Consider the following 21,263-nt stretch of genomic DNA (forward strand, 5'->3'; position numbering starts at 1 on the left):
CAGTGGGAGCGGGACTGCTGACAGAGAGGGGACTGGGGGCCATGGCAGGAGGGGCCAGGCAGGGACATGGAGGATGGGCTGAGACCCACCCCTGTGCCCACTGTAGCCTCGCAGCCCACAGTTCCTTTCAAGGTGCATGAAATCGTGCACTGGGCCCCTAGTAGAATATAAGAAATCACAGGATCTTTCCAGAAAATCCTAAAAAATAGTTGCACAATGAACCTTGAAGAAAGATATCTGAGAAGGAAGTTATGGAGATGAATCCAGGGTTGAACTAATGCCACATACATTGACTAGAGGCTCAGTGCACAAAATCCATGCACTCGGGGGAGGGGGTCCCCCAGCCCAGCCTGCACCCTCTCGCAGTCAGACATCCTTAGCACTGCCGCGGAGGCGGGAGAGACTCCTGCCACCGCTGCTGTGCTTACCAGCCATGAGCCCCAGCTTCTGGCTGAGCGGCACTCTCCCTGTGGGAGCACACTGACCATCAGGGGGAAGCTCCTGTATTGAGTATCTGTCCCCTGGCAGTCAGTGCGATCATAGCGATGGGTCATTCTGCCATTCGGTCGATTTGCATATTAGCCTTTTATTATATAGGATGACTTTCCTGAAGATGGCATTATCTTGTGAAGGAGCCTAATAATTTGGTACATCCAGTTTTACAGATAGCTCTATTCATTGGATAAAAGCATAAACATTCTAATTATGATTAAAACCTTGAAACCATAAGTATGTAGAAGTATGAACAATAAATTAAAAATAATATCTTTACAGAGTAAATTATGGTGGGTTTCTTTTAACTGAGTTTTCTTGAAAAATAATCACATAGAACAATCTGTTATTCTTAGCAGGCTCTTAGATCTTTTTACAGTTATTGTGATGTTCAGTTTTATTGTCCAACAGTGGCCTGAGCAATGTGGGATATTAAAAGCAATGGAAGAGATGAGCCCCTCAGAGAAGGAGCAGCTAATCCTACTTTCACCAAATGGTCGTCAGTGAAGATCTGAAATTAGGGGAAAGATCTGATCTAAGCCTGAATTAAAATGTACATAATAGAATGAACCATTTCCATGCTCTGTCATTGTAGCATACTTTCTCCTTTAGAGCTCTACCTCTTAAAATTCTACACTAGTATTGTCTCCATGAATATTTATGGTTTCAAGGATAAAGTCTGATCTTTTCTTTCTAAGATATCTTTTAAACCACAGAAGTCTTATTATCAATATTTTTAAGCCTCTATTTTCTACTTTCAGCAGGATGTACTAATGAACTGGTATTATTTGTCATTTGCTATAAAATATACAAAATGAAATAAAAACTTTGAAAAAAAATGTCAGGAAAGAATTGTGCAAGTATCACAATGTTTGAAATGCAAACAAATGTTTAGTTACAGCGTATTAATAGTTGAGCAGAACCAAAAAATACTACAGACTTCTTTGAAATCAGAATGGCCAGATGAAACATGCAATTTTAAAGTGTAAATTTAAAACATGCAATTTTAAGTAGTCATAGAAATTAAACAGTTTTGTTTCAAATGAAGTGGGTTTTGTTATTTTTTTGTTTGTTGAATATTCACTTTGAAACTCTGTCAAAATACCTTCAACTTCAGGAGTTAAAGTGAAGTCAGATCCCAAGTAATGGCTAAATCCACCAGGCAGAATTATATTTGTTATCTTTATGGGAGATTTCACTTGGCCAAATGGTCCACCATCCATAGGAGCGTTGGTAACAGGAATAAACTATGTAATAAAATAAAAACAATTAAGAACCCTCACCTCCAAAACTCAAGTCAATAGGTTTAGTTCTACCACAAGCCCCGCTTGATAATAAAATTTTTTTAGGTTATGACTTATATATTTGTCTAAACTCAGAGTTAGTTAGAGGCAAAATCTGTTAAACAGTCTTTGGGTCTTTAACCTCCCACAGAACACTATGTTCTGCCTTTTCAGATGCATTGTATTCATCACTAGAATCCAATGTGATGGCACCGACCCATTTCCAAAAGTTCTTCACAAGAAAAATGTAGAATTAAGAAAATGAAAATTAAGCCTTTCCCCTTTGTAATGTTTGTTCTTCTTTTCTGAACAGAAATTTCTGGATGGTAGAAGTTATATCTTCTACATCTTCATATCCTCACAGTATCTCATCAGGAGCCTTGCAGTAAATTAGTTTTTCAAAACAAACGAACAAAATGAGGACTAAGAAAAGCATCTTATAACAATCACTTGTAATGATTGTGCTCACTCTCTAAATAGTGTTACCTTTTAAGTTAGTTGAGGATTAAGAGGCTTTTTAAAGAATTTCAGAATCAGTAAATAGAGGAGGGAGACTCTTGGTTTCCCTAGAAATTTGTGCTTTCTGTGCCTTCATTAAGACTGATCCTGTTTATACTTTTAAAAATGTAAATTCTGAATATATGACAATTTCTTTAGAGACATAGGCTTTTGCATTTGTAGAAAATAACTGATTTTCTTCATATTTCAGTGAGTGTTGTCAAGAATGCAGCTTTGTAATGAACACTAAGACATCAGGGCTTTTACTAAAGCTGGCAAGTCCCAAATTCCCTAAACCAATTCTTTTCTGGGGCTCTCTCCCATTACTAATCTAGAATGTTGTCAAATTTTCTTCTGAAACCAAAGCACCAAAAATGTGTTGGTTTAAAGTACAATTTTAGATTTCATTTATTCCTTCTTTATTTGCTGTTTAAAAAGAAAGAACAGCAGCAACTTCAACAAAGAAAAATACAAAGATAACTGATAAACTTCAAAAGTATTCTGTCTCCTAAACAGCTAAAAGAAATAATGGCTCAATTTTGTTCTAGGCATGAAAATAAAAAAAAAATTATTGAATTTTAAAATAGGTTTCTCTAGAACAGTGATGGCGAACCTATGACACGTGTGTCAGAGGTGACACACGAACTCATTTTTTTGGTTGATTTTTCTTTGTTAAATGGCATTTAAATATATAAAATAAATATCAAAAATATAAGTCTTTGTTTTACTATGGTTGCAAATATCAAAAAATTTCTATATGTGACATGGCACCAGAGTTAAGTTAGGGTTTTTCAAAATGCTGACACGCCGATCTCAAAAGGCTCGCCATCACTGCTCTAGAATAAAGACGTCAAATATCCCATTTATATTATTAATCATGTGTTGATAAATTTTTAAAAATTAAATGTTTACGTATAGAATAAGTTGACATATATAAGAACTTAATTTTTATATATGGCTCTGATTCAAATGGCAAGAATAGGTATCTAGAATCACTCAAGACAACATCATAGCAAAGTAATGGAAAATGAGTTCACTATATGAGAAACAGAGAAGAATAGGCATCAAGCAAACCCTCTAGTGAAATACTCATCATTGACTTAAATTTGACTTTATGTAATTTTTCTGCTATCTAAGTCAATAATATATATGAAAATTAATGATCTTTAAAGTTACGCCAAGTGATATCCTTATATGTAATTTAATGAATTTACATGTAATTATATGTAATTTTTCAAATTTAATCAACATTACCTTGAAATAGAATTTGTAAATTTTAAAAATATACTTGATTTTTTTTACAGAGAGAAAGGGAGAGGGATAGAGAGTTAGAAACATTGATGAGAGAGAAACATCAATTTAGCTGCCTCCTGCACACTCCCTACTGGGGATGTGCCCGCAACTAAGGTACATGCCCTTGACCGGAATCGAACCTGGGACCCTTCAGTCCTTAGGCTGATGCTCTATCCACTGAGCCAAACCAGTTAGGGTGAATTTATAAATTTTAATGTGACGATTTTTATAGTTCTCTCACTGGAGCCCTCACATATATGGTGTGGTAGACAGAAAACCCATCCCCCACAAAAATGTCCACACCCTAATCTCCAAAACCTGTAACTACATTGCCTTACATGGTAAAGGGACTTTTCAGTCATAATTAAATTAAGGATTTTGAAATGGGTAGATTATCCTGGTTTATCTAGGTAGGCCCAATACAATTATAAGATTGTATTTAGGCCTTAGAAGAGGAAGGCAGGAGGGTCAGAGTGAAAGAATATGTAATTTAATGATGGAATCAGAGGTCAAAGTAATGCCATTGTTGGAAGAGGGCCACGAGCCGAAGTTTGAAAAGACAAAGAATAAATTCTCTCCTAGAGCTTCGAGAGGAATGCAGCCCTGCCAATACTTTTGATTGTAGCTCAGTAAGACTGATTTTTTGGACTTTTGACCTTCAGAACTGTAAGATAAAAAAATTGTGTTGTTTCAAGTCACTAAACCTAAGGTAATTTGTTATAGCGGGAATAGGAAACCAAAGTTTTCCACTCCTGGAAGCAAGTAGTGACTTGCTCCAGAAATATGAAATAGAGAAAGGGAAAGGAGGCTTAAATCACTGAATTAAATTTTATTTGATTATTTGTTGAGCTTTGAAAGACTGGAACTTGTGACAATAATTTCAGTAGATGACATTAGATCATTCTCTGTCTTATATCATACAGATTAGTAACTAAGATTTTTTTTTCACAAAACATAGTTTTTAGAAAATATTTTTTGAGATATAACCCACAAATAAACCAGTTTCCTTGGCCTAATCTAGGTAATCTTTATTAACATTGTACACCATCTCACAGGCCTCCGTAGCTCCTTTGACTTATAATTGAATCTTCTTGGTTAATTAAGAAAAAGTCAAGGTTAATAAAAATGTCAGGGAATAATTAAGAATTATATATATAATTCATATTTCTCTTTAAGAATTTTAAAGCATAAAATACATGCATTCAGCAATGTTTTGATGAAGGGCCAAGGTCTTCTCTGTAAGCAGGAGTCCCTTGATTGGTATTTTATCTGATTGTTCTTGGATAAATCACACCTAAGGTTTTGCCTACAATGTCTAGTTTTGGTTTCTTTAAAGTAGCAAGAATTTAAAGACATCTGGAGAAAATTTGAACACAAGAATCTGTCTAGATTTAAAAAAGAATTTTCCCACATATTTTGTCTGAATCTATGTAATTTTCTCCCATATTTTGCCATTTTCCCCTCCTAACCTAATTTGACATTGTGTGTGTGTGTGTGTGTGTGTGTGTGTGTGTGTGTGTGTGTGAGAGAGAGAGAGAGAGAGAGAGAGAGAGAGAGAGAGAGCGCTTTATTGACCTTCCAAAGTATCCTGTTTGGTTTTCATAGAAACAGAGAAATAGTAATTTAAAATTTGCATTTTAGTGTATCTGCTTATTTAAAATAAGAGAACATTAAATCTTGAGAACACACACAGCCAACTCTTGAAAAATATATGAATATATTACTGAAAGTTAAAATGGACTGGAGAGGAATATAGCATATTCAGTGTGCTCTGAGATTTAGTTTGTTTTACAGAGGGAATGGAGAGAGTCGGGTAATCTAAGTGAAAGCAACTATAGTAAAGTCATATAGTAAGTCATATCTCTTTCTGCAACATAACTTTTAGAAGTAATCTTCATTTGCTAAGGTCTATGCTCTCTGGCTTTCATTTACATTAAAGGTTCACTTACCTTCTCACTGCCCTTCTCCCACCAACAATACCAACCAGTCCAGGTCTTCATAATCTCCTTCTTGGATTATTTTAAAAGCTTTTTAATGTGTTTTCCTGTCTTTAGCCTCTTCTTCCTAAACCCTTGCAAAGGCATTGCTCTAATCATGCTGCTTCTTTAAAAAATATATATCATAGCTTTTCTGTGTTAAATTTAGTCTTTGGAGGATGGTCAATGATAGAATTTCCTTATGATATACTTTGGTGGCTTCTCTAATTTCTTTCCTACCATTTTTAGGAAAGAATACCTTTTTAGGGTTCATGGGTAAAGGCCCAATTATTCTACCAATATACAGAAAAAGAGATACACATCTCTCTTGTTAGATGAACTACACAGTCCAGAGAATTGTGGTTAGAATTCCTTCCTTCCCTTCCTATCTGCTAAGTGGAAAGAGTTTTGCTAGTTTCTGTTTATAAAAGTGACTAGAGGCCTAGTGCATGAAATTTGTGCACTGGAGGGGGGGGGCATCCCTCAGCCCGACCTATGCCCCCTTGCATTCTGGGACTCTTCGGGGGATGTCCACCTGCTGGAAGTCAGACATCCCTCTCGCAGTCCAGGACCCCTTGCTCCTTACAGCCCGCCTGTAGTGGAGGCAGGAGAGGCTCCCACCACTGCTGCTGCCCTCACCATCCGTGAGCCTGGCTTTTGGCTGAGCAGTGCTCCCCTTGTGGGAGCGCACTGACCACCAGGGAACACCCCCTGCAGTGAGTGTCTGCCCCTGGTGGTCAGTGCATGTCATAGTGACTGATCGTTCTGCCAGTTGTTCCGCCATTGGGTCGATTTGCATATTAGGGTTTTATTATATAGGATATGTTGTAGTTTCTTACCTTAGAGCATTATCAGACATATTGAGCAAGAGGCACACATTTTAAATAATTAGCTTTATATCAAAGTATGTTATTAGAAAACGGAGCTCCCCTGGCTTGTGAGTGTGTGTGTGTGTGTGTGTGTGTATGTGTGTGTGTGTTGAGTGCTCTATTCACCAGTTCAAGTCTTTGATAGTAATCACTAAAAAGATACTAAATAATCTACAAAAACATCATAGCCTGGGTTTAAATATTTAAGTAAAAATGCACAAGATAGAATGTTCATTTACTAATAATATATATATTTTAAAAGAAAAAGTATAAATAATATAATTATTACCGAATTTTTCCTTGCTTGTAATTCAGAGAAGTGAAATTCAGCTTTTGCCTTATCATCTGAATTCACAGGAATTCCATCTAACATCTGTAAGTTAGGTAGTCGAAATATGAGCATATGGCGATGTACCATTTTTCTAGAAATCTGATTAAAGATAAAATAAATTTATTAAGAAAATCTTTTATTTCAAATGTTAACTTTTATAAAGAAGGAAGTTTAGCATGGGCAACAAAGAAGTAGATGATACAAATATGAGCTCCCTTTTTGAAAGATTTCTCAATTCCCTGTTACGCTAAATGAAAGTAAGAACTTTTCTTTTTTCTAACTAAGGCTACCATTTGGTGGTTTAATCTCTTTTTTTAGAGTACATCCATAATAATAAAAGCATAATATGCTAATTAGACTAGACAGCTGAATAACCATCCAGACGTCCTTCTGGACGAAGCCAGGGTTGCGAGGGCCGAACCCCTTGCCCGAATTTCATGCATCAGGCCTCTAGTATATAATATTGTTCATTAATTCCAGGCAATCCTACCTCAGGAATGGGATTGTATTATAAAAGTTCACTTGTAAGTAATTAGTTTGAAGCATATTTTCCAACAGGCACTATCCAGTTTAATTCAATACACATCTATTGAACTGTATAATCTATCACTTCATAGTACCAAACTACTCTTAAAAATATTTGCATATGTGCATAAGAAGGTGTGGAGAAAGAGTTAACATAGTAGGCATGAGGTTGTTATTTTTAGAAGGGTCTGCTTACAAGGATAGCTCTTGACTAATGTTTGGTACTTAGATTTTGGAAGTGTTTCCACCATCCTTAACTTTCACTGTACCTAGACTTCTTATACAATAATATTATTTATGCTCAACCTACTTTCCTTCTGAGATCCTAGAATTTTGGTATGTGATAGGCATAGGGTACCTATGTGACTAGCCCCCAACAAAATTCTTGAGTGCCAAGTCTATTGGGATTCCCTAGGCAGAAACATAGCACACATGTTGCTGCATTTTTGTTGCTGAGTGAAGAGTATGTATTGTGTGACTCCTCATGGGAGAGAAATAGCATAAGGAAGGCTGCACATGGATTTCTCCAGACTCTGCCTATGTCTTTTTCACTCATCACCTGGCTGTGTATCCTCACTATACCACTGTAATAAATCTTAGCCATAAGTACAACTATATGCTAAGTCCCACAAGCCAGTCCTTCTAGCAAATCCTTGAACATGGGGACTGACAACACAATCATGTGTTGTGCTATTTGTGATAACAAAACAGTCATCAAAAGGGATGAATAAACAATTTATTTCTTAAAAATGTAGCAGATACATATACATTAATGGAGAGAGATCTCTAAGACAAATAATTGAGTGAAAGGAAAATTATTTTTGGCCATGAAGCAAGTTTAATAAATACCAAAGATTATAATAAATAGGTTCCTCTAACTAAAATGTAATAATGTGGCAGGGTAGTAGGAAGCTAGGAAAATTCCTGGGCAAGTGGAATGGGAAACTGAGATAAGAAAATTAAGCATGGACAAACAGTTTGGGCAGCTTTCAGCTATCTTGTGAATCACAAGACCTTATCTTACCCAAGCACGACACTTGAGAGTAAGTGGTTTATACCTCTCCTTCTAACCAGAGAATACATAGCCTAAATCACCCTGGCCTGGGAAAATAGAGAGCAAAGGCCAAATTAATGTCATTTTTTCCAGCTAAACCCAAGGACACATAAAATCTGGGAGACAAATAACAAAAGCCCTAAAAACACTGGGTTGGTATCACTTAAGGGGGGAATGTTAGGCAGGACAGATTAGCTGCTAGGGCGGAAGGTGGGGAAGGGGGAAAAAAGGGGAGTTTATCTCACCCACTGAACAAAGAAGTCACTAGTCTTGGTACTTGCCAAGATAAAATCTCCAGGTGTTTTCTAACTTCTTGGAAAAGCCACAACAATGTAAAATGGAGATCTTGAAATCTATTCTATCTGGCAAGGGAACCTTGAAACCTATAGAGCAGCGGTTCTCAACCTGCAGGTCGCGACCCCTTTGTGGGTTGAACGACCCTTTCACAGGGGTCACCTAAGACCATCGGAAAACACATATATAATTACATATTGTTTTTGTGATTAATCACTATGCTTTAATTATGTTCAATTTGTAACAATGAAATTGGGCGTCACCACAACATGAGGAACTGTATTAAAGGGTCTCAACATTAGGAAGCTTGAGAACTACTGCTATGGAGGGTAAAGGTATAAAACCCTTATTCCCCCACCAGGCAGGGCACTCAGACTAGCTGAGTTGCTCACTTGTGCTTTATGGCAAGAGTATTCTTAATAAATTTACTTGCTTTGCTTCCTTAATAAATCTGCTTGCTTGCCCAGACAGCATGACTTAGTGGTTGAGCATTGACCTATGAACCAGGAGTTCACAGTTCAATTCCTGGTCAGGGCACATGCCAGGTTGTGGGCTCAATCCCCAGTGTGGGGCGTACAGGAGGCATCTGATCAATGGTTCTCTCTCATCATTGATGTTTCTATCTCTCCCTCTCCTTTCCTCTCTGAAATCAATAAAAATACATTTTCAAAAAAGGAACAGGAAAAACACTACATAGCAAAACTTTTAGAATGCTGCTAATGCAATATTTTGTAACCTAAAACTTACTCAGTTACAAGAAACATAAAAAATTAATGAGTGAGGAATCCACTTAAGCATCTTTTTAAAAGCAAATTCTAAGAAACTAAAAGAAAGAAATAATAAAGGGTGGAAATTAATGAAATAAAAAGAGAAATAATACACTTGATAAAACCAAAATATGTTTATTTGAAAAGAGTAATAATATAGACAAACTTTTAGTAAGCCTTGTCAATAATAAAAGAAAAAAGCAAAAATCAAGAAACTTAGGTATAAAAAGATAACAAATAGATATAATAGAGATTTTTTAAATTCATGAGAATACAATGATAACAATACATTTAAAATTCAGATGAAAAGGATAATTTTATAGAAAAATAAGACTGCTTAACACTGACTTTTGAAGAAATAGAAAACATGACTAGATTTGTAGTCACTGAAGAATTTGAATAAGTAGTTTAAATCTACTTATTAAGCCCAGATGGTTTTAGAGATAATATTTAATTATCCTTTAAGGAATATGTGTCTTCTCCTAGATAAGCTAACTCATAGACTAGAAAAAGAGGGAGAATTCCACAGTTAATTTCATGAGGCAAATAAAAAAGTTTGATGAACTTGAATAGTATAAGAAAATAGAATTATAGCATAAATTTACTTATTTCTGTAGGTACAGATATGTATGCTACATGAAATCTTAGCAAATTAAATCCAGAAAAGTAAAAACATGACTAAATAGTATTCATCCCAAGAATTTTAGGGTGGCTAAGCACTAGAGTCTATTTTTTAAAAATGTAATATATTTTTATTGATTTCAGAGAGGGAGAGAGAGCTAGAAACATCAATGATGTGAGGGAATCATTAATTGGCTACCTCCTGCAAGCCCCTCACTGGGAATCAAGCCTGTAACCCAGGCATGTGCCCTTGACTGGAATTGAACCAAGGACTCTTCAGTCCGTAAGCCGACCCTTATCCACTGAGCCAAACTGGCTAGGGCAGCACTAGAGTCTATTAATGTAATTTACATATTGACAAATTAAAGAGAAAAACTGTGTTACAAACTAGTCAAAACCCAATATCCATTCATAATAAACTGGAAAGAAAGGAATTTCCTTATAATGTTGAAGGTTATCTACCCATAACCTAGAGCAAACATAATATTTAACAGTGACAACTTAGACACATTCTTTTGAAGTTAGTAACCTACTATAATTGCCTCTATTCAACACTGTACCAGAGGTCCTAGTCAGCACATCAAGTGAAGTAAAGGAAATAAAAAAACATAAGGATTGGAAAGAAATAATTGAGTCATCCTATATAATAAAAGCCTAATATGCTAAGTCATCTGGTTGGCTGTTCAACCAATCAAAGTGTAATATGCTAATGATATGCTAAGGCTGCTCAACCGCTCTCTATGACATGCACTGACCACCAGGGGGCAGACAGTCGACCAGTCAACCAGTCACTATGATGTGCACTGACCACCAGGGGGCAGATAGTCGACTGGTTGACCAATTGCTATGACGTGCACTGACCACCAGGGGGAAGACACTCCAACAGATGGGCATGTTGGCCCATCTCGCTCAGTCCCAATTGGCCAGACATGCCCTGGAGCCCTCCTGCAGTCCCTCCCCAGCTGGCCAACCTCCCGCATCCCTTCTCGGCCCTGATAGTGCACTGGTGGGTTCCCTTGGCCTGGCCTGTGCCCTCTCACAATCCAGGACCCCTCGGGGGATGTTGGAGAGCAACTTTTGGCCTGATCCCACAGGCCAGGCTGAGTGACATCACTGGTGCACAAATTCGTGCACTGGGCTTCTAGTTTATAGATAGTATGATAGTCTACAGAGAAAATGCAACAAAGTTTACAATCCATTAGAACTAAGAACAGAGAGTTTAGCAAGGTTCCTGGATAAAGAAGAATATGCAAAAATCAGAATTTCTATACTCCAGCAATAAACAATTAGAAAAGTGTAAAAAGACATTGTTTAAAACAGCCATTAAAACAACAATAAATCTAATCAAAGATGATTAAAACCTTTAGGAGAAAATTAAAGGACATAAAAAATGTAGGGATATTTGTGTTTATGAATGGGAAGGATTAATGCTATAAATATTAGGGGAGACTGCTTATTGTTGTTGTTTTTGTTTGTTTTTTGTTTTTTTGGTGGAAATAGCTCTCTGATGTAACACTACTGGGCTCTCTCAATCATTTTACTTTTCCACTGGGGAAGTAGGGTGATTTGATAAATCTGGAATTAATAAATTGGGCTTGTTTAGTTCCCATCTTTCCTTTTGGAAAGAGCTCACTGTTGGAAAGAGCTCACTGTTCCTTCAGAAAGTCCTCAGTCAAGTATTTTCTGCTAATGGGTAATCATGATTGCTTATTTCTGGAATCTGTTAGCAGGCCCACTTGGCTTTCTCACTAAGCTAAGCAAAATATTTTCACCTCTCATCTGCCACTATCATATTTCTCAGTTTGTTATTAGGTGAATAATGGTGCTACTTATTAGATGGCTTCAATGACTCCAACAGGAAAGGTGGCAAATTTCTTCCAAAATTAAATTCAATGCAATTCTAATTAAAATATCAAGATTCTCATATAACTTGAGAAGCTGTTTGCTGAAACTCATAGAAAGAGGGCCAAGAATAGCCAAGACAGTGAAGAAAGAAAAACAGAAGGTAGAATAGAAGGAGAGGTGCTTACTCTATCAGACATCAAGACTTAATATAAAACTTTAGTAATTAACACAGGATAATATTGGTATACAGGAATTGGCAAATAGGCCAATGAATATAATGTAGAACCCTAAAACTGAGCCTCATATATATGACAATGGAAGTTTATATTGGAACCAGATGAAAGAAGACACTAGTCAATAAATTGTGCTTGGAAAACTGTCTGTGAATACATAAAACAAATAAAATTAATCCTTTCTCACTTTATATAAAAATAAATTATGTATAACTGTAAGTAAATTAACTAGTAAGTTAGAAAAGTAACATACTCACTGGATTGCCATAAATTGTAAGCTCTCTGAGAGAAGAGATACCATCAAGTTTTTCCAGTTCTGCTATATCCTATTTAAAAGTCAATAAGTTATTATTTGGTTAAATCCAACATCTTCAAATATATACTGATTTGAAGCTAATTGCAGCTAGCTCACGATTGAATCCTGTGAAGTGAGCTTGAGTGACAATGTTCTGTATTATTGATTAAAGACAAGTCTGTGAAATATTGATTCCAAATACGTGATTGGCAGAGATGACATTCTATCATGGGAAAGAGGCCATATAGCAGCAGTTACAAGAAAAGACAATTTTTTTTTCTCAGAAAAGTTATGATCTATTCTAGGACTCAGATTATAATTGATTACTTTCCTAGAGAATTGACTCAGAAGTGTGGAAAAGAAGGTGTATCAATCTAAACAAATTTCAAATGTATATATGCAATACAACCTTAACCATAAAGGAACATATGATATTGAGTGGACTGCATCCTGATATATTTGCTGGGAAAAACTATTTCTCTAGTTGAATTACTTGTCTTCCCTAGGATTGGATTATTTCTTATTTATTTAACATTGGTGAAAGTTTGCAAATGCTGTACATTTTAGTTTTTTGCACAGAAAGTCCCAAACAAGATAAATTCAAAGAGAACCACACCAAGACATATTATAGTTAAATGACAAAAGTTAAAGAAATCTGAAGAAAGCAAGAGAAAAATGAGTCACATAAAAGGAAACCCTATATAGCTATCAGCTGATTTCTCATTTAGCAACTTCATAGGCCAGAAGGAAGTGGCAGGATATCTTTAAAGTGCTGAAAGAAAGGAACCTACAACCTACAACCTAGAAGAATTTACCCAGTAAGGTTATCACTCAGAATTGAATGAGAGATAGAGTTTTCTTGACAAGCAAAAAAAGAAAGGACTTTATCACCATTAAACCAGCTTTATAAGAAATGTTAAAGGGTCTTCTCTAAGTAGAAAAGGAAAAGCCATAACCAGAAATAAGAAAATTTGAGAAAGGGAGAACCTCACAAAGCCAAATATTCAATAAATACAGCAAATCAGACATTTAAAAAGCTACTACACAGGTTAAATGAGATGCTTAAAAGTAGATGCAATTGTTGGATGTCAGATAGGGGAATCATTTAGACACAAGGACCAAGCAGGACTATAAGAATGAATTAAATAACATCTTTCAACTGTGATCCTGTGATTCTTCTTGCAGAAGCAAGACTATTGGCAACAATTTTCCAAAACATGATAGCTAAGTCAAAAGCACCAACTGGAATATGTTATCAAGAATATGCAGTGTATGAAAGACTTTAAAGTAGATTAATAAAGGACTGCATATACCTTTTTTGGAAGTACTATTTTGCTAATTTTTCAGTGCTTTTACCCTTCTAGGCTATAAATCCTTGTTAATTCAGGGATTATAATCTGGCCACTTGTGGTAATTAATGCTGGTGTAGTCTATCCATGTTGGTATGAATCTAGAGAGAATATCACTCCCAAAAAGAAAAATTGAACCGAGAGTTAAGAATTTTGAAGAACATAATATTTTCAGTAGAATTAAACAGTATCTCCAACTTAACCTTATTCTTCTCAGTTCATTTCCCCCCAGCTAAATGTATGGTCATATTAAAGTACTATAATTTGAATGGTTAGAAGAAGTGTAATGGTAAAATGATCAATTTAAATTCAATGAATAATACCATTCCAAGGACATAATAAAGAAATAAGGGCTGATAATTAAATAATAATCAATACCCCTTCATTCAATGTATAATCTCCCATGATTTATCCTAGTGGTTGTCCTTTAGCTATCTTAAATTTTGATAATAAATAAGCTTGACTAAGCATTATCCTGTTTAGGTTACTGGGGAGGAAGTTGCTATATCAGTTGATCTGCCTTTCATTCACTTTCTTTAGTGGATTAGTGGGGTGGGGAGGTGGGTTAGAGACACTTCTAGGGAAAAGCAGGTTACCTGGTCTAAACTCCTTGTGAGTACACTGATAACTAGATGTTCTGTCAAATAAACCAATGTTATTTACTAGAAGGTCCTTGTTTATTAGATGCTCTTAGTGGATCTCTCTGGTTAAGGACTGTTTATAATAAATAAACCTAGGATGTAAAGAATTATCAGGCATGGCTCCCTATAAAATGTCATATAAACTATAAATAAAACACTCCCTTGTTGTATGGGATCATATTGTTCAGAGAGCTCATATTTTATTCCAAGCTTGACAGTGTGCATGTGTGATGTGGAAATAAAGGACCTGAGAAGCCATGGGAATGTCCCAGGTCTTGTATATTCTTGAAATTATTTGTAAAGTGTGATACTGGGTAAGATCTTTGATTCATGTAGGTCTAACTTGATAATCCTTTGTGTTAACTCAGTTGCTATCATTGGAAAGATTGTTTATAGGATAGCAATTTTCCTAATTTATATTTTTTTGTGGATAAAACTTTGTAAGAATCATTGGGTTTTGCTGTCTTATCTCAGATGAATTTTGTTGAACCTTGATAAATTAATTGCATGATGTTTTCTTCTCTGAATGTATATTTTCTAATTGCTATGTAGAAAAGGGCACTGCTTATGATTTCTGTCTAGCCTCAGACACCTTCTAGCCTTAGGTCAACCAAGCAAAGGCTATCTGAACTGGAGTAAGTAGAGCCACAGACAAATATTGATTGTGTACCTATTATGTACCAGACACTATATATACTGACACAAATGTGGGCAGGACGGACTCAGTCCCTGCCCTTCGGGGCAGCCCACAGTTCATTTTGTCTTGTAGTTTGTTTTAGAAATATGGGCAGAGTAGTAAAATTGATAAAAGGAGGACTAACAGATCAACACCAAAGCACTGAGAGAAATGTTAGGGCTGTATAAAGTTATGTATACTTTTAACCCTCTCATCTGCATACTATCTCAGGAAAAAGTCTGGGCAGGCTCAGTTGAGGCAATGGCCTAGGTTGAATTTTGAGCAGTGAAAACTAAGGCAGGATCCTAAGGAAGCCTTGAGTAGGGGGAGATGGAATATTAAACCATAATTAGGAATGATTGAAATGTCAGGCAGAACAAGTCCATATGTGAAGTTCAAAGGACCAGAGGAAGTTTGGAATTGAGATGCAGAAATAGCATGGACCAAGAGTAAAGTAATCAAGAACAAAGGCAATCTCTTAGAGAGGACTGCTCAGAAGAGCCGTAGGACATTATATATATGTATATATATAAAATTTCAGAGAGGAAGAGAGAGATAGAAACATCAATCTGAGAGAGAATCATTGATTGGCTGCCTTCTGCACGCTCCACACTGGGGATCAAGCCCACAATGTGGGCATGTGCCCTGACCAGGAATCAAACTGTGACCTCCTGACTCATACTTTGAAGCTCAACCATTGAGCCACGCCAGCTGGGCGAGCCTTAGAACATTTAGACCTAACCTTTTTTTGTTTGTTTGGATGCATGTGGGTTGGTTGGATTTATGTCTAGAAGCAGAGTGGACATCTTTGCATCACAGGCTATTGATATGCCTCTGTATCACAGAGTATCTGGCATATAAATGATAAGTAACACACTAGCAAAGTTTTCATTGGTGTATTTGGAAGCTTTATGTTCAGAGGAGTTAAGTCTTGTAAGTCTCTTAACAAAAACAAAATAATGTTACCTGGATTTTATTATATCCTAGGAAAAGTTTTTCTAGTTTTACCAAAGGTTGTAAGTTGTTCAGCTCTCGTAGTCTGTTTTCTTCCAGGTGAAGTGCCAACAGGGAGCTTGGTTTGGCAAAGGCACTGTCATTAAATGCTCTGATGCGGTTATGGTCCACTACCAGTTCCTGAAGAACTAGTAAGTTGTCAAGCCCTTCAACTTGACTGATTTCATTCCCTGAAACAAGATAAGTCATGATATATCAGGTGAGCCCAGACTTCCTGAATGAAGGGTTATCTATCTTCATTTAAATATTTTCATACATTTATTTCTGAAAAAGTATTTAAAAGAATATATTTCCAAGGAGAAATAGAAATGTGATTTTTAAGAAGGAAGACATCCTCAAACAATATTTTGTAAAATTTCCTCTTTATGTTTGAAAGATTAAGATGTGACATACACAATATCTGTTCAGTAATTAAGTACTAAAATAGTCTTAATTACTGGTTTTGACAAAAGCAGATATATAAAAGTGCCGCAAAAGATATGCTCCTGAGTATATCTGATTATTCTAATAGGCATTCAAATAGGTACATATAATTATTTATTAAAATGAATTTTTTGTGTTAAGTTGAAAAAATACACCTTAATACACTTTCTCATAAAAACATATTTTATACTATAACCACATTAAAAATTAAGAATTCATTACATTATGTTAAAAACTCAGTCCTCTCTTTTTTAAAAATATATTTTTATTGACTTCAGAGAGGAAGGAAGAGGGAGAGAGAGAGAGAGAGAGATAGATACATCAATGATGAGATAGAATCATTATCGGCTGCCTCCTGCACATCCCTTACTCGGGATTGAGCCCACAACCTGGGCATGTGCCCATGATCAGAATCGAACCTGGGACCCTTCAGTCTGCAGGCCAGCACTCTATTCACTAAGTCAAACCAGCTAGGGCTCAGTCCTTTCTTTATAACCTATGAGTTCTCTCTACTGTCGCAATCAATAGTTTATAAATATTAATGATCATTTATATGAGAAGGTGACTCTTGAGTTGACAAAATACTTTTATATGTGTTTCCTATTAGAGTCCCCAAATAGGACAGGGTAAATATTGTTTTTTAATGATCATAATACTAAGGGTCAGAGAAGTTAAGTGATTTCCTCAAAGACATAAAAATAGCAACACCAGGTCTAAAACTGATCTTTCCATACTGCAAATGAGCAACCTTTCCCAATGACTTTATTCTGCTTTAATACCGCCTTTTGCCCAATTTCCTAATGAAATCATGAAAAACATATCCGACTATATTTTTTTTCTCCCCTAATATATCTAGTTAGTCATTAAATCCTAGTATTTCCTTCTTTTAAACTGCAGTTTGGATTACCTCTTACTTATTGTTCTCTCTGACACTACTATAGCCGGGGCCCTTATTGTCATTCATGTCCTTTGGAACCAGAAAGAGCATATGCTTGGATCCAGACCTGTGTTTTATCCTATACCATATCATTTACTGGCAAAAATTTAGATACATTATTTAACCCCACTGAGATTCAATTTCTTTTCTTGTAAAATGCTTATAAAATTACTATGCTGTGAAGGTTGAATTAGATAATCTATGTAGACAAGTACCTTAACCCATGACTCAATAAGTGACAGCTATTACTGTCAGAGTAAACTGCTTCACTTCCTGCGTAAGGCTGCCTCAGTGTAATTTGCCATGCTGGACACAGCAACACAACACACTGGTCCTATACATTGTTAGATTAAATAGACCTTCCAGGGGTAGGTTGTCTTTTTTTTTTTTTTATGTCAATGTATGTTTTAAAAGATCTGACATTGTTATGTTCAGTTTTTTGTTCTTTTAAGGCTAATTCTCCATGTTCTTGACCCAACTGACAAGGACCTTTGATAGGCAAAAATATGCATTAAAAACTTAAAAATGGTCTAGAAAAGTCTGTCTTTCAGAGAAAAATTATTATACTCAGATAAACTATGCAGTTATCTTCCTATATGTCTCACTGATGTATCTCCCAATCTTTCTTCTATGTCATTTAATAATTATATTTTGTTTTTAAATTAAGTTTATTGGGGTGACATTGGTTAATAAAATTATATAGATTTCAAGTGTATAATACTATGCTGTATATTGCATTCTGTGTTTACCACCCAAAGTTGAATCTCCTTTCCTTACCAAATATTTGACCCCCTTTATTGTTAGACTAATGTTCCAAACCCTGTTTTTTTTTTTATGCCACTTTTCTAAAAATTTATAATTCCTACCTATTTTCAACTACAAAATGAGCATTATCTATAAGATTGATAATATTTAGAAACTTTATAACTCACCCAGAGAACTATATGTTCTGTTTTAGTCAGGTTAGTGCCTTTCCAAGTGCTGGCCCATAGACACCATGATCTTGCCCTTATGACTCTCTCCTTCCCCCACACCCTCACTTGAAAAACTCTTGGTCATGCTCACTTTCACTCTAAATTCTTTCACTTTTTCAGACTCCTAGATACATAGAGGGGTCAATGTTTCAATTTCTCTAAACTTCTGTTGCACTTAAGTTAATGACACATATTCAGAACTTAATTTATTTTTGTTTCAGTATATTTCTACAGGTGGATCTTAAATTACTTTAGAGCAAAGATCTAAATTATACATAATAGCAATAATTTAGTATTTCTGTATCCTTTCCAGTACTTAGCACAATTCTGGGTTTAGTAAGTTCTTGTGAATTACTCATTGGTTACTTTTTATTGTTTTAAAAATAGAAAAATATATATATATATGCCTAAGCGACCGTTCGAACATTTGACTATTCAACCGGTAGCTATGACACACACTGACTATCAAGGGGCAGATGCTCCTACCAGTAGTATAGCTTGCTTCTGGGGTCCGGCTCATTGGGACTGGGTGAGATGGGGCAGACACGCCCTGGAGCTCTCCTTCAGTCCCTCCCCACCCTGATCGTGCACTGGTGGGATCCCAGATTGCAAAAGGGTGCAGGCCAGGCCGAGGGACCACACCAGTGCATGAATCTGTGCACTGGGCCTCTAGTATGATATAAAAGTAAATTATGTTGTAATACTATACTGTACATAGTCCTAGGATATTGCATTTTCAAGGGCTATAAAATGTTGCATTTTCTAGGGCAATATTCAGTAATCCTAGAATGTTGCATTGACATTATTTATGTAAATAACCCAAGAGAAACCCATTTGTGATCACTAAAATATTTTCATCAGTGAATCTGTTTTAAGTAAATGTTGAGGCTTGTATTTGCTTATCAAAAAGGATGATAATCAAGTCAGTTTTTTACAAATATATTTTTATTAATTTCAGAGAGGAAGGGAGAGGGAGAGATAGAAACATTAATGATGAGAGAGAATCATTGACAGGCTACCTTCCACATGCCCTGACTGGGAATTGAACCCAGGACCCTTCAGTCCACAGGTCAACGTTCTATCCATTGAGCCAAACCTACTAGGGCTATCAAGTCAATTTTTAATAACAAAGACTTATGTATTAACAGTGTTGCTACTCACCCTGTAGAAAGAGGAATTTTAAATTTCTTAGTCTGTTTAGTTGCAGCTGATTTAAATTACAAATTCCATTGTAGCCCAAATGAAGAACTTCTAAATTGTGCATTATTGGAGGCAAATTTTCATTGCTCATTATATCTCTGAAACACACATGTAAGTTTGATTCCATAAGCTTAATTTCAAACCAGTTATATTATAAAAAGGCAGCCTGTATGTACTTATCTTAAATTGAAGATTTTTTAAAAGGATGAATTTCTTAATGTATCTGAATTAAACTGTAATACATTGTCTTTATATTTTATATAATAATTTTGTAATCTTTAAAATATTTTCATATGGTAAAGTATAGAGTTACTTAAAATAAAAAGCAAAAAAAAGTGCAATTAGCCAAGAAAGAGAAAAGAATGTATCCAGATTAGAAAGGAACAAATAAAATTGTTTTATTCTAAGGTAATATGATCTTATATTTACAAAATCCTAAGGAATTCACCAAAAAACAAACAAAAAAACCCCAATCCCCTAACGTCCCCCCACATTACTGCACTAATAAATGAGTCCTGCAAATCACAGGTTAAAAATTTAGTATAAAAAAATCATTTCATTTGAATTTCTATAGATAAGCAAAAAAAAGAATGAAATTAAGAATTCTATCTACAATAGCATAAAAATAATACAATACTTCAGAAAAATTTAACAAAATAAGTGCAAAATGTATACACAGAAAACTATAAAACATTGCTGTGATAAATTAAAAAAGCTCTAAGTGGAGAAATATTTCATGTTCATGGATTAGAAGTTTAGCATTACTAAAATGGCAGTTCTCCACAGATTGACCAATAGATTCAATGCAATCTCTATCAAAAGCCCAGAAGCACCCCCTCCCTCTGAAAATAACCATCTTAGTCTAACAATTGTAAGGAAATTCAATGAGCCCAGAATATCCAAAACAATCTTAAAAAAAAAAAAAGTTGAAGGGTTTACAATTCCTGATTTCAAAATCTATATATATAAAAGCCTAAGCGACTATTACTATTGAACAACCAAAATGACCAGAATAACTGGAACTACTGGTCAACCAGTCGCTATGACACACACTGACCACCAGGAAGCAGACACTCAGTGCAGGAGCTGCCTCCTGGTGGTCAGTGCACTCCCACAAGTAGGAGGCTGTTCAGCTGACCAACCCATTCCAGCAGCCCACCAGCCTGGTGGTAGCCACCCACTCCCTCAGTAGCTCTGCAGGTCCAATCTCCGGAGAATGGGCCAGGCACTGATGGACCAGCACCACCAGCTGGATCCCAACAGCGCCACTGGCCTTCTGGAAGTCAGCCTCAGGCATCGCAGCCACTTCCCCTCCCTAGATGTTCCGCAAGGAAGAAACAATATAAAAGCGGCCGCCAGGTGGCTCCTGACAACCAGCACAAATGTCAATGGGATGGATCTGGATCCTGGCCAGCAAGGGTGTCCCACTGCCCACCCGGAGGGCCGATAGCGTTCCTGCCCCCCCACCCCTCCCATACATAAATTTGTGCACTGGGCCTCTAGTTTATTATAAGCTGCAGTAACCAAACCAGTCTGGTATTGGCAAAAGGATAGATACATAGATCAATGTAATAGAACTAAGTGTCCAGGCATAAACTTCTACATTTATCATCAATTGTTTTTCAACAAAGGTACCAAGGCAAGTCAGTGGGGGAAAGGATCATATTTTAAAT

General features: G+C 36.0%; 1 protein-coding gene across 1 annotated transcript in view; it reads right to left on the reverse strand.

Moving 5' to 3' along the window:
* Positions 1-574: 574 nt before the first annotated feature.
* Positions 575-21,263, reverse strand: part of LRRC9 (leucine rich repeat containing 9) — a 101,768-nt gene continuing 81,079 nt past the window's right edge. Inside the window, exons 27-30 of the mRNA XM_081090484.1 lie at positions 19,552-19,688; positions 16,009-16,226; positions 6,701-6,841; positions 575-1,739 (exon numbers count right to left, since the gene is read on the reverse strand). Coding sequence (XP_080946610.1) covers positions 1,443-1,739; positions 6,701-6,841; positions 16,009-16,226; positions 19,552-19,688 — 793 coding nt within the window. The 3' untranslated portion in view covers positions 575-1,442. The remainder of the gene's footprint in view (positions 1,740-6,700; positions 6,842-16,008; positions 16,227-19,551; positions 19,689-21,263) is intronic.

This window comes from Myotis nattereri (assembly GCF_964212035.1).
Source record: "Myotis nattereri genome assembly, chromosome: 1".
Lineage (NCBI taxonomy): Eukaryota > Metazoa > Chordata > Mammalia > Chiroptera > Vespertilionidae > Myotis > Myotis nattereri.